Here is a 14,224-nt window from a genome sequence, read left to right as displayed (position 1 = left end):
ATTCATATATATTTTTCCCTGTCTAGTCTCCTGTGTTCCTTAACTAATTAATGAAAATTCTTGTTATTAGATGAGGGGAATGTACACATTTATTAAAACTGGACTCTAAAATAAGACTGAGTTAGCAGAGCTGATATTCCTTCAGTGAGAACAAATAAAATCTTAACCTAGAATGCTTTCTTAGGGCAAGCTTACCCTGGTGACTAATTAAAAGCTGAAGGATAAAATCCAGAATATAAACAAATTTGGAAAAGAATTATCTGTGTTATTATCCAAGGAGTGAGAAGGAATGCAATGAGACTGGAAGAGGGAAAGAACTGGGTCAAAAAGATCTCCTTCATCAACGCGCACATGCGCACAACACACACATGAACACACACACACATGTTCACATAGAGCCCCCATAAACACAGCTTTTCTTTCACTTTTCATTTAAGCAGCTTGGTAGTATTTACTTTTGCAAAGCTCCGAGTGTTCCCAAACCTTACCCCTTTATTTTTAGCTTTCAAGTTTTTGCTTCAGCTGATGAGAACAGGAAAAGAAGGCGGTATGTTTATTGTTGGCACACAGCTTGGAAATTCTGAGTAAAGAAGCCAATCAAGGCAGAAGGATTATAATAATCAAAATACAAAATTTGCATATTTAGAGTATGGTTACTGAGAAATAACAATGCTTTGGTTATGTAAATTAAATACTCAGCTAAAGTGAAGGGATTTGCATATCTGGGAGAAATCTGTCATGTTATGCATCGGTAACTACATTCTAAGTAGCTGAAAGAACTGACTTTTAGTAGAATATTAAATATAACTGCCAGGAGTATTTTTTATTTCCTTGTGATATAGAATAGGCTTAACTCATTTGGGACCTGATGAAAACAGGTCTTCTTGCCTGTAGGAAGCAATACTATTCAGAACAACCAAAGATACATTCATCATGCCATAAAGCTACAATTCTGAAGATTGAGATCATGTAAATGTTCAAAGAGTTCTGTGTTACCAATTGTGTTCATCCTTTTTGTCTACTGAAAGCGGATTAAAGCAGCCCTCTTGAGAAAGGATTGCATAAAACAGACAAAAGTTTAAGGCTACCTGTTCAGTTCTACATAATAAAATCATGTTTACTTCATTTTAAATTTAGTGAATGCAAAAAAAATAAGTTGGAGTGAAATGTTTCATAGATAAAAAAATTCTAAAAAAAAGCCCTGCTGACTGAATTACTATAACAACTTTCTATTATCCATTAAAATCAAGCAGACTTAACAGCAGGTCCGGAGGTTTTATAATAAAACTAAAGGAAAAAAAAATTAGGGAAATTCTCCTTAAAAAATTAGTACATAACACTATATTTGTACCATTCATGCACGGAAAAATAAATGTTACTTCACGTTAACGTTTATTTCCCCTTTCCTCTCTTGTGAATGATACTCAGCTGTATTTTAGATATAAACTTAAGGCTGGCTTACACACCCTGGCCCCTGCCCGCAAATGAAACTGTGGATTGGTGTTGCACTGAAACAAGAGAGTTTCTTGCAAGCATAATCAACCTGCAAAGTATTACTTTTAATGCATGTTCGGAACATTATCCATTTCTACAGATAAAACATGGAGGAAACTCGGCAAGATGCTTTAAAGACCTATGTATAGAACTTGTAAGCGTGCTGCAGTGTGGTCCTCAGGGTACTTACCATCCTCTGTGGGCACATAGATATTCAAATACAGACAGTCTTCATTTTGATCTTGAACATATGTCACCACAGTATCCAGATTGGCTGTAAACCAGACTGGCAGCATATCGTTGAGCAGTGACCTCTCATCCAGGTACTGAGGGCAGACAGCAGCAAACTGTGTGGCGTTGCGGACACCTGTCCAAGACGACGGTGGCTCCGGGGGCTGAAATCGCCTTTCTCCGGTTGGAGGAGAGGCATAAGGAACACCCAGGTACTGCTCCACTGGACCAAGGATCTCATTAGGCAAAGGTGTTCTTAAACCACGTATTTTGCCATAATTCGTAGTAACAACTGGGTATTGTGCTTGGCCATCAATGAGAGTAAATCTTATAGCCAGTGCAGTTATCCACAGGAGGAAGTTAGAATTCAACATGACACACATTGGGGTGAAGATCAAAGGCAGCCATAGGAGTCCCATTGGTTTCGACATTATTTAAATCAACATCAGCAGGGCTCTTTTTTTTTCCACAGCCAGCAGAAAATTAATCAGTCAAGGAAAATGCAAACTAATAAAAAAAGTCGTCAAAAGGAGATGAAGCAAGGGAAAATGTAACCTTGTTCAGGCAACAAAAAAACAAAAGCTGATGTGAGTAGGTGCCTCAGCTGACTGGCTGTAAACAAATCCCAACATCAGAAGAAACAAGGGAGTGTTTGCCCCTAAGGCCCATCCCAGACTCTAGCGTTGACTTAATCCTGGCAACACATAGCACTTCCCAGCAAGTAGCGTGGTGAGAGATCTGCAGTTATTCCACTTGCCCAGTGAAATTGCTCCTTCTGGTGAAGTCCAGCCCACTCAGTCAGCCTGTGGCCAAAAGAAAATAAGCAATTTTAATCAAGAGAGAAATTTATATAGGCATAAATCTAAAATAAAAGTTAAAAAAAATATATTCACACACTACTTCCACGTCAAGGCCCATAAAAGTTTTATGAATTTTAGACATCATAGTTATGCATTTCCAAAGACAGGTAAGGTAAGAGAGCTGAAACAGAAGACATAAGCTCGTGAGAGGTTATACCACAAATCAAACATTTGTGCTTTTATATATGCTTCCAAAACAAACCACAGGCCAAACATTGCTGCTTTCAGGAAGGGTATCACATTTAAGTGTTAGCTTAAGGGTATTTTCTGCCCTAAATAAATGGAATCTCCTTTTTGAGCATATTTGCCCTCCCCAGGAACCATTCATTGGTTTTTTCTCCTGTATTGGATAATCTCTCTTTGTTATGATATGACTTCTATAGAGTGTTTTTCACATGACTTCTTTTCTGTATAACATCCTAATTTACGTTCATCTAATTCAGAAATTCCAATTAATGGAATAGCATTACATTAGTTCAAATCAATTATGTGAACAGTCAGTCAAAATCAGATACAAATTTATTTGGTTTTGTATTTGTTTTCTTTGTTCTATGTCTGACAAACAGAACAATGAAAAAGGAAAAGAAAAAAGTGTGATACAATCTCTTGAAAGTCAGATTTTGACCTACATAGTGTTACAATTACATAACATTAGCTTCTTGTATTCTTCCACTTTTATTTTTAGACAGAAGGCAATTCCTACAATAATTCTGTTAATTTTTAATGAAATACAAGTCACTTACATGTATATGCTAACCACTACAAGTAGTACAAATAAACACACATCAAAATTCTTATACCTGCCCAAAGAAAGGAGGAAGTTCCTTTTCACCCACTATTCAACTGAAACCACAGACAACAACTGCACAGGTAAAAAAATCCGTATTATGGGAAAACAGTACTGATGCCTTATATTTGGTAGGATGAACACACCTTTATACATCAAACTCGTATAACTGAACTACCAGGTCCTGTTTTCAGTCAGGACTCTGACAAGAGAAGTATTTTGAAAGATATTTCATTCTCTCAAAACTCCTGGAATTCTTCAATGACTTCATTTTCGCACTCTTACCATAAAATTTTTGAACACCTGAACACGAGAAACCAGAAAAATATCACACACGTATTATTTGTGGTGGACCAAAATTTCTACTGACATTTTCACTAGGACTTGCAATTTGAGTGCCATTTCTGAAGAAGTCATTACCAGATCTAAGTGTTGTGTCCCGAGGACACCACCAGGGCCATCAGTCCCTGTCTGAGCTATGCTGCGAGAAGCCCTGTGCCCATCCCCACGCCCAGCCTGGATCTTGCCCCCACTGGGTCCCCAGGTCGACCCTGGACCTGACTCCTCACCTTGCCTGGCCTTATGACATTGGGTCATGGCAGGGTCCTGTCCATGTTCTCAACCCACCCTCAATGTGGTGCTTTAAGAGTTTAGAGTATTGCCTTGCTAGCACTGCAGTGCCCACAGCTGCTGGGTCATCCTCCCTCAGGGGGCAGCCCTGCTTCAGCTGCTCCCTGACACTCAGAGTGGTCAGCCAGCTATGGGTCACCTGAAATTCCTCGTCAAGAACCACCTTCCCTTCTGATTTCTGCTGCTGTCGTTAACAATTGAAGTCAGCAGCAGGTGATTGATTTGAACTATCTGCTCCCTCTTGCTGTCTCCCTTTCTGACTTTGGCATACTTTCTGACCATGCAGCACAAATCAGATTTTTCCAACTGAGGATTTAACCTGTGCTCAGGGAGAAACAACAGGTCTTACTTCCTTGATGCCCACACTGCTGAAGTTTGTAATGACATTTTAAGAAGTGTGGAATAAAGTGCTAAGAAAATTGACAAGGTGGAAGGAAAGACAGCGATTCAGATGATAAAAGACGGACACAGAAAAAAAATTGTCTGGAGAAACAGCAAATGAAAAAAGAAGAAACAAAACAAGAAAAGAAAATGAGAATAACAAATACATTACCAGCATGGAGAGAACAAAAAATGACAACATGACGGAAAGACAAAATCCTCAGTTGATGTAGTAGAGAGAATATACAACAGTCAAAAATATGACTTACTAAATAGTATGTATCTGCACTAATTACAGCAGGGCTTTTTGAATAGGGTGAAAGGACAGGAAAAGGGAAACATTTATTATTGACCTGGAACTGAATTTGTTATTCCTTTATCTAGGAAGTAAGAACAACAAAAGTTAGTTTTGTGAGTATTAAATCCACTCATGTGGTGTATTTTAGTTTCCCCCTGTACCTTAACAGAAGCATACATACATAGAGTGTGCATTTCTGATTCTTGCACACATAGATATTAGATTTTAAGGATCTTGAATCCATACAGAAATAAATCACTGGCTAACACGCAGAAAATAATCAGATCTCTCAGATCCACTGTCTGAACTGTAACAGACCTGCAGCCTTTGCCAACCAGTGCAAAGACATAAATAGCACATAATGACAAGTGCATTAACACAGCCAAGATAAATATTATAAACAAGCAATTTTAAGATGATAAGTCAGAATAAACTCACTTTTGTAAAATGTTTTGGTTATTAAAAGTTATTGAGTTTTGCCAGTTAAATGATGATCATTTTTAATAATTTCTTAGTAAAGAGGTCTCACAGAAAAAGTTTACATAAGTAATAAATTATGTATGACCACTGTATACAATAAGTCTTTAAACAGAAGTCTCACAAACAAAATTGTTTTGCAAAGACAGTATTACACAGAATCACACAAAGTCGAAAGAGACCTTCAAGATCACCTGGTCCAACCAACAGCCTAGCATCACCATAATCACCCCTAAACCATATCCCCATAGCCACCTTTTGAACACTTCCAAAGTCAGTGACTCCAACACCTCCCTGGGCAATGCCTAACCTTATTCCAATGCCTAACCACTCTTCTAGTGTTTGTTTGTTTGTTTTTTTAATTTAGTCTGAACCTCTCCTGGTGCAACTTAAGGCCATTTTCTCTCATCTTTTCACCTGGGACATGACAGCAGAGACTGACTCCCACCTCAAAACAACCTCCTTTCGGTTAGTTGTACAGAGTAATAAGGTCTCCCCTCAGCCTCCTCTTCTCCAGATTAAACAACCCCAGCTCCATCAGCAGCTCCTCATAGGACATGTTTTCTAGACTCTTCACCAGCTTCATTGCCTTGCTGTGAACACAGTCCAGCATCTCAGTGTCCTTTTTGAAGTCAGGAGCCCAAAACTGAACACAGGATTCAAGGTGCAGCCTCACCAGTGCCAAGTACAGAGAGAGACAATCACTTTGCTTGTCTTGCTGACCCCACTATTTCTGATATAGCCAGGATGCCACTGTCCTTGGCCACCTGGGCACACTGCTGGCTCATGTCCAACTGGCTGTCAACCAGCACCCCCAATTCCCTTTCTGCTCAGCAGCTCTCAAGCCACTCTTCCCCAAGGCTGTTGTTGTGATCCAGGTGCAGGACCCAACACTTGGCCTTATCAATCCTCATACAACTGTCCTCAGCCAATCCAGCCTCTCCAAATACCTCTCAGAGCCTTCCTACCCTCCAGGAGTTTAACACTCCCACTCAACCTAGGATCATCTGAGAACTTACTGAGGATGCACTCGTTTCCCTTGTCCAAATCATAGATAAAGACACTAAACAGGAGTGGCCCCAATACCGAGCCCTAAGAGACACCACCAGTGACTGGCTGTGAACTGGGTTTAGTTCCATTCACCACTACTTGCTGGGACCAGCCATCCGGTCTTTTTTTAACCCAGCAAAGACTGCACCCATCCAAGCCACGAACAGCCAGTTACCCCAGGAGAATGCTGTGGGAAAGAGTGTTAGACAGTTTACTGAAGTCTATATAGACAAGATACAAAGCCTTTCCCTCATCCACTAAGTGGGTTACTTTGGGATAGAAGGAGAACAGATTGGTCAAGCAGGATCTGCCTTTCTAAACCCATGTTGGGTGGGCCTGATTTCCCAGTTGTTCTGCACATGGCATGTGATGGCACTCAGGATGATCTGCTCCATAACTTTCCCCAGAACCAAGGTCAGGCTGACCAGCCTGTACTTCCATGGGTCATCCTTCGGACCCTTCTAGTAAATGCGCATTAAATTTGCTAATTTCCAGTCAACTGGGCCTTCTCAGGTTAACCAGGACTGTTGGTAAATGATTGAAAGGGGCTTGGCAAGCTCTTTCACTAGCTTCCTCAGGTGCATCCCATTTGAGCCCATAGTCTTGTGGGTGTCTAACTGGCTATAGAAGGTCACTAACCATTTGCTCCTGGATTATGGGGGTTTCACTCAGGTGCCCTAACTTTCAGCTCTGGAAGCTGTATATCCTGAGGACAACTGGTTTTGTTATCAAAGACTGAGGCAAAGAAGGAAGACTGGTGCAAGTGAAGCAAAATTATCCCATTTAGGATGGGATTTCTGCCCAGTTAGGCAGAAAGTATCCCACTTTTCAGTTTATGAACATTACTAGAAACAATACCATTTTTATAAGGTTAGTTTCACACACAAAATGCATACACATTCATGCACAAAAACACACAGAATAATTTTCTGTAAGAATATCAAGAGGAAAGGAAGAAGGCATGCTACCTATTCATTTGTGAACTATGACATTAAAAAGGTTGGAAGATGTAAACAGTCACAGGTTGCAAATAAAGATTAACCTTAAATAGAAAATTTTAGAAAGTTTTTTAAATATTATATCAAAACCAGTATTCATCTACATGTATACAGTCAGCTATTGAATATACTTTTATATACCGAATCTACAGGAAGAAATGTACTTTTAATGTCTTTATTTATTATCAGTTTTTCTCTTTTTTTTTCTACTTTAAATGTTAGAAAAATATATACAAACTTGTTTGCAAAAATTCCTAGTTGGAAGTATCACTCACTCAAACAACCAAAACCAATCAATCCAAATCAAAAGATTCAGTTTAAAATTGCAACTTCTGACAGCACAACACACAGAGAGGAGTCAAAGAAGATCTGAAATCACATACATTCATACATGATTTCTTTATTGTCAGAGTGTAATTTGAGACTAATGAGATATTTATGGCCTTTGAAGTAAAAGCAGATTGCAGTTAACATGGATGTGCATTTACTAGAAACACCACTTGTACTTGATTATAAATCTGTGCCCCAAGCCACTCTTAGAGATGTTTAAATAGTCTATGAATCAGGTCTTCAGGGCTAAACTGATGGTTTCCAGGATCTGCAGTTATTGCTTTTTCAGCCTGAGGAGATTATTATGTCAGTAGCTTTATAATAATTCTGTACCTGCTGGGGAAATAGAAGATATGGCTTAAAAGTCCTCTTTGCTCCAGTGTAGAATAGCAAACTAAAGTGGTTTCAAGTTTTTTTTTTACCTGCTTGTCCAGATCATGGACAAGTCACAAGAAAACCAAACAGAAATATAAATTTTATGAGCTAAGGAGACTGAGGACTGCACAGATATCCTAGGGCTTCTCACACTTTATCTAAAACTACTAGGGCACAACAGTGCACCTCAGCTTTCAGTCGCCGACCACCTTCAGTCTCTAGTCCTTCCTTCTGCTCAAATTCCCTGGGGGAAGGTTTTTGGCATGTACATAGGTTTGACCTCAGTACAAAGTCAGGATTAAAGACTCACCTCCCCTTATTTGGACATACACTCTGAAAGCATACAGTCAGCTTTACTAGCTGAAACATAAGAATAGCCACCTAGTCACCAGAACAAAAATAATGTAATCAATAAAACTTCAGATTCTCCTCATACTGATATTTTGTACAGTAGTTAATGCATTTAAAAATATTTCATTTGCCAAGAACATGAACTGTATCTTTTCTTCTTTCTGTTCTCTTTGTCCACTAGAAATATATAACTTTGAAAGTTATTAAGTAAAGTGAATATATGGTTGCTTGTTTTTTTGGTTTTTCATTGTTGGTTTGGTTTGTGTGTGTGTGTTTGTGTGTTTGTTGTTTTCAAACAAAAGTAATTAAAAACATTACGATATTTTAAACATACATAAAGCTCTATAATAAACTAATGTGGTTGTATGATACTGTAAATATGAACTACCCAAGGTACAGTAATATTTGAACAGGCCTACAGTATTAATTTTAGCAATACATATAACTAATTTGGCATATTAGCAGAAATCTAATCACACAGTTGTTTTCTGTAAAAGCTCTTCCCAAGACAGCTTTAAACGCGCCTCTACCTCCCAACCAGCCCTGCACCCTCTTAATAGTGTCTAGATTTCAAATGTTTGTTCAATAACAAAAAAACTGTTCTTTCAAATATTGGTAAATGCATACTGGTTTTGTCTACCATCCTGCAAATTAAAAAAAAAAAAAAAAACAAAAAAAAACAAAAAAAAAAAAACCCAACGCAATAATTATTTCTTTAGACATTTTTTCTGACCTTCTAGGACTTCTTTCTTGATACACTGAAATGAGCTAAAGTTCATTCTTCCTCATCCTACATAAAGTCATTCACTAAAGTCAGACAAAGTCATAGTAAATAACACAGAGGAACATCAATCATGAACTAATCTGCAGTTTCTGGACTGGATTACTTACAAGGTTGATGGGAAGGTTATTTACTGAAGTTGGCCAATCATAGCTATTTTTGAAACTCAGAACTGTAACTATAGCAATGTCTGGCTTCAAATTAACATGCAGCAGAGTCTGCATGTTAACAGAAGGTGTATTTTGTTGTATTTTTGTAAGCATTTTCCCAATAGGAATAAATTATGTATTATTAAATTATTATTTAAAAACCACACAGACACACACAAAAACCCAAAACAAAAATATTCAAACTTATAATAATTCTAACAGTAGAGAAGGACCAGATCTAAGCATGTTTTGTCTCAAACATTCTGAGTACTGCTGCAGGAAATGTGATTGGAGGCAAAGGTCCCATGGAGGTGGGGTAGCGCTGTTCTGAGACAACTTCCTTCTTCTCTTGAGATTAGTGCTCAGTCCCCACACTCCGTTTACTTCCTGGAAAAAGCCTTGGCTGTGCACACCTCAAGAAAACATGCAAATAGTCTAATTTACATGAAAAGCATGCACAAGGTTAACTATAAAAGGGACCAGATTGCTCCCCCCTCTCCCCCCTTTCTCCTCTCTTTCTCTTTTGTTTTCTTGGTTTGCTCCAGCTCCGGATCATCCCCACGGCAGGACCAACACAGCATCTAAGGACAGGTGATATACTTGGTTTTCTTCCCTTGTTTTGCCTGGGCAAAAGAATGGCTGTCAGAATCTAACCCATCCTCCTTACTGAACTTTATTGTGGGAGTGGGGAGACTGTGAAGGTGTGTTGTGGCTTGTAAGCCAGTAACCTTTATGTAGTGGTGTTGTGGCTTTTTAGCCAGCATCTTTGGTCCTGTGTTGTGCATTGTGAGCCAGTATCTTGAGGAGTTTGTCTGGGGAGTTGGGAACTTACTCAAGTGTATCGTATAAATTTAAAGGCCTATTAGCCAATACCTTTGAGTCTAAATATTGTGCTTGTCAGCAGAATTAAGAAGACAACTATACCATAAAGCATAAGAGTTCCCTGACATGTGGTCTTGTGTCTTTGTTCAGCCTGAGAAGAATTTACAGCAAACATCACACCCCCTTACTGGTGGGTTGTGACATTAACTTAGCATTATAAACTTTACTAGGGACGAGTATGAGTATCTGAACTATGTATCACAGAATCACAGAATTATTTAGGTTGGAAGTATTTCTTATTAATTCACAGTTAAAAATCACTTGAAGATTTAAACTGAAAAGCGATACATATTTAAGAACTATGATGTATCCTTCCTTAAAGTGAAAATAAATGCCAACCATACAAACATTACTATGGACCCTGAAGTATCTTAGTTGTATAGTTAGAAGTAGCTAAGAAGAAAAATGTGGATAATTTATATTATTTTTTTTTAATACGGAAATAAAGCCTGAAAAGCAATACAAATTATATACAAACATTAAATTAAGACGTTTGGGGTTTTGTTTTCAAATAACATGATGCATTTACCCTTCTGTGAATTTCTCCGAGTCTCTCAGATAGGCTTGGACAGTGTCAGTAGATCCCTCAGGTTAGAAATTACAATCACCATTTACTTTTCAGAAAATGGACACACATTTCTTTCATATCATTGCTTCTTGCCTGCAGCTACCACGCTTTGAATTTCTAAGTCTCACACTATCAAAAAGAATGATGGGATTATAAGAAAAGGCTGTGTGGTGCCTGCATTGTTTTGAAAACTGCAATTCTCTCAATAATGAAAATAATTTTAAAACCAAGTGGAGAGAAAGAAAAATCGTTATCATCACTCCTTTTCAAGAAAAAAACAAGAAATACACTTCAGCATTCTGTAAAAAATCAACTGTTTGGATCTAACTGTAAAAGGTGGTTGTTGAACAATCACAACCATGATTTCCCTTATTTACTCCTGTATTTAAAATTATAAAGAAAAACCCTTTATGGCCAGGAGGATGGAAGACTAACTGGAAATGCTCAGTTAAGACCATTGTACTTATCTCACTGACTTTTGAACTATAATTTCAACTGCTATTGCACACAAGAACTACAGAAGAATTTCGGTGGTTAGACAGTTTTGATGATACTTTCTGCTTCTTGAGATAAATTGATAAAGATTGTAAATAAATATGAGGTGTTAATACTGGGAAAGAAAAAACATGTCATAAACTGCTTACAAACATAAACCTAGAATTATTAATTTCAGGTTTACACACCAAAGGTGTGTTCCACTCGGATCAAATCGTGATATGAATTTAACCTTCCTATGACTGAATGAACACTGTAGCTATTCGAATGTCTAACTGTGGCTGCAAAGTCTTAAGAAAATACTACTCTTCTAGTAAATATGTTAGGGAAATGTACAAAAAGTAACATCAGTACAGTCTAGCACAACTGCTGGCTTTATTTCCAGCTTTTACTTCTGACATGACCTTGTAAAAGAAATGTAACACACTCTGGATCTCTCTTTGTTTATTTTATGCACCTCTTTCTTCTTAAATTCAGTTGTGTTACTCCGAAAAGAAAAAGATCATGATCTGAAACAGGCTGTTCAGCCCTGAGTTTCTGTAAGGCAAAAGCTCCTGTAGAGTAAAACTTCTTATGCCTGGAGGAAACTACTAATTTATGGATATGAAAAAAAAATTGAAATATGCATACAAAAATCACTATTTTATACATTTTATTAGGTTTACAGAATAGGCCTTTATAATTTGAATAAATCCTCAAAAAAAATCTGAATTCATTACCTAATACCACTGCAAGACCTTAAAAAAAAAGTGTTTCTAACATGGAATGAGTCTAACTCTTCTCCATATCAAATGACTGAAAAGGAAAGTTCTTAAGGGAATCTACAGGTTTTATCTAAATATTATACAAAGAAACTTACAGGTCTCGGTCCTCTCTGTCTTCAGCATCGAATTATGTGCGCTCCCTTGTCAAGGATTGAAGAAACTAAAACTCTTGTCTGAACCAACTGAGAAACTGTCTAAACGACTGATTGATAGGCAATTTGATCTCTTGAAACTATTTAATAATTAGAACTTGATATCTTCTTGTTGGCATTCCAGTCTCAGAAGAGAAGACATTAAAAATGTTACAATAACCAAAACCAGGGTGGGAAAAGCACGAAAAATTTAAACCAGATGGGCATGTGAACACACCAACACACATACACACACCCCCATCAATCTATTATATGGCCAAAAAAAGTTGCTGCCTTATTACACAAATTCCTAGAACTGAATTACACGGGAGACAGAGGCATGACATTTTCATTGCATTACCTGATTCAGTTACCAGGTGGTGATACTGCCTTCATTCATATGATAATGTCACAATTATGCACTCATTCTGGAAATGGGAGAGCTGAGTGACTGCCCTCATTAACTTGAAGAAGTCTAAACCCATATCTTCAGTCTTTCAAGTTACAAACATTAGCTTTCAAGTAAGCCTGTGATGGCTATAAGGACTATGTGAAGCGTTGTCAATCCTAAACCAAAAGACTTTGCCCTGAGATTCTCACCCTTGGACTATGAGAAAACTCTAACATTGCATTCCTATAAAGTACAAACTCCCCTGGACATGTATTTTCACTTTCAAGCAAGCCTTATGCAGTTTGTAGGAGAATCATTTCATAAAATAAAATAAAAATTGTGATTGGAGATTATCTTTACTGTGCTATCAGTAAAGACATCATCAAATTTACCAATTTGATCTTCCCCTTAGGTTTTATTTCTTTGCTAGAAAGCAGACAACTTCACCAGCATGAGGGAAGAATGTCCTCTAGCTTTTGTTCCTATTCCCTTCCTCCTAACTTAGTGGGCTTTCACCTGCTAAGCACTGACTTGAGCCCCTTATATTTAAAAAGTGAGAGAGCATGTCTCAGCAAGATAAGTCTCCACAAAATGTTATGAAGAATGGGATCACCAGAATCACTCGCTAGATCAGTGTTGTTAGAGCAACAAAGCTGAGGAAGGGGCTGGAGCACAAGTCTTATGAAGAGTAGCTGAGGGACCTCAGATCATTTTGCCTGGAGAAAAGGAAGCTTAAGAGGGTACCTATTGTCCTCTACAACTACTTGAAAGAAGGTTCTAGAGAGGTGGGGGTCAGTCTCTTCTTCCAAATAACAAGTGATAGGATGAGTGCAAATGGCCTCAAATTGCACCAAGAATTAGAAAAAATTTCTTCACCAGAAGGGTTGTGGAACACGCAGCCCAGAGAAGTGGTGGAATTTACTGGAACACACAACCCAGGGAAGTGGTGGAATCACCATCCCTGGAGGTATTTAAAAGACACGTGGATGTGGCACTTAGGCACGTGGTGTAGTGGTGGACTTGGTAATGCTGGATTAGCGGTTGGACTTGATGACCTTAGAGGTCTTTTCCAATTTAATTGATTCTATGATCTTAGGCAACAATAATGAGGCAACCATTCCTATACTGCCTACTGCCTTCCCATCTCCCCAGCAAACACAGCTTAAAAACCTACCTAGAAGAGAGCCTCTGGCATATACTCTGCTTACTGTCCTGTATATGCTGAATTTATAATGAAGAGTGAAATTCGTAACTTTCTAGTTGACATAAGCACCAGGACCTGTGAATTATATGATATTATGTGGACCCCTAAAAACTAAGCATAATATTACCATACAAAAGTCTCATTATGCTGTTTTCAGGTCAGTGCAGTAAGCACTGGAATTTAGGTCTAAGCAGTGAATTAAATGAGGCTAGAGCATGGATGCTGGCACTGTCCCACCATGGCATTCATACTTTCCAGCCAACGCACATGCATAAACATGTAATACCTACAGGACAGAGATATTCCTCAACAGACAGTTGTTTTGTTTTTTTTTAGTATGAAAGACTTGCACTATAGAGATGCAAACTCTGCTATGCTTTGTATGCTCAAGGACAGAGAACAGGACCTGGACCATTTTATTTACTAAGCAACATAACAGCATGGGCAGAATCAAATATATCCTTTCTCCTCACTGATGAATGCCTGAAATCCAAGTCTGACTGTGCCTACTTTTATGTAATGTACATTTTTTGCTTAAATATGGAAAGTTAGGAGAAAAATAGAGGGTATGTTCCTCTAGAAAATTAATGAAATATG

General features: G+C 38.1%; 1 protein-coding gene across 3 annotated transcripts in view; it reads right to left on the bottom strand.

Moving 5' to 3' along the window:
* LOC127466979 (neuroligin-4, X-linked) overlaps positions 1–14,224 on the bottom strand; it is a 179,732-nt gene that overhangs the window by 122,728 nt on the left and 42,780 nt on the right. For all 3 annotated transcript variants that reach the window (XM_051778411.1, XM_051778413.1, XM_051778412.1), the window contains exon 3: positions 1,685–2,528. In XM_051778411.1, coding sequence (XP_051634371.1) covers positions 1,685–2,156 — 472 coding nt within the window. In that variant the 5' untranslated portion in view covers positions 2,157–2,528. The remainder of the gene's footprint in view (positions 1–1,684; positions 2,529–14,224) is intronic.

Source organism: Manacus candei, unplaced genomic scaffold, assembly GCF_025592945.1.
Source record: "Manacus candei isolate 608988 ecotype Guabito, Panama unplaced genomic scaffold, ASM2559294v1 h1tg000012l, whole genome shotgun sequence".
In the NCBI taxonomy this organism is placed as follows: domain Eukaryota; kingdom Metazoa; phylum Chordata; class Aves; order Passeriformes; family Pipridae; genus Manacus; species Manacus candei.
The sequence above is the reverse complement of the archived record's forward strand: the minus strand, read 5'-3'. Positions and strand labels throughout refer to the sequence as shown.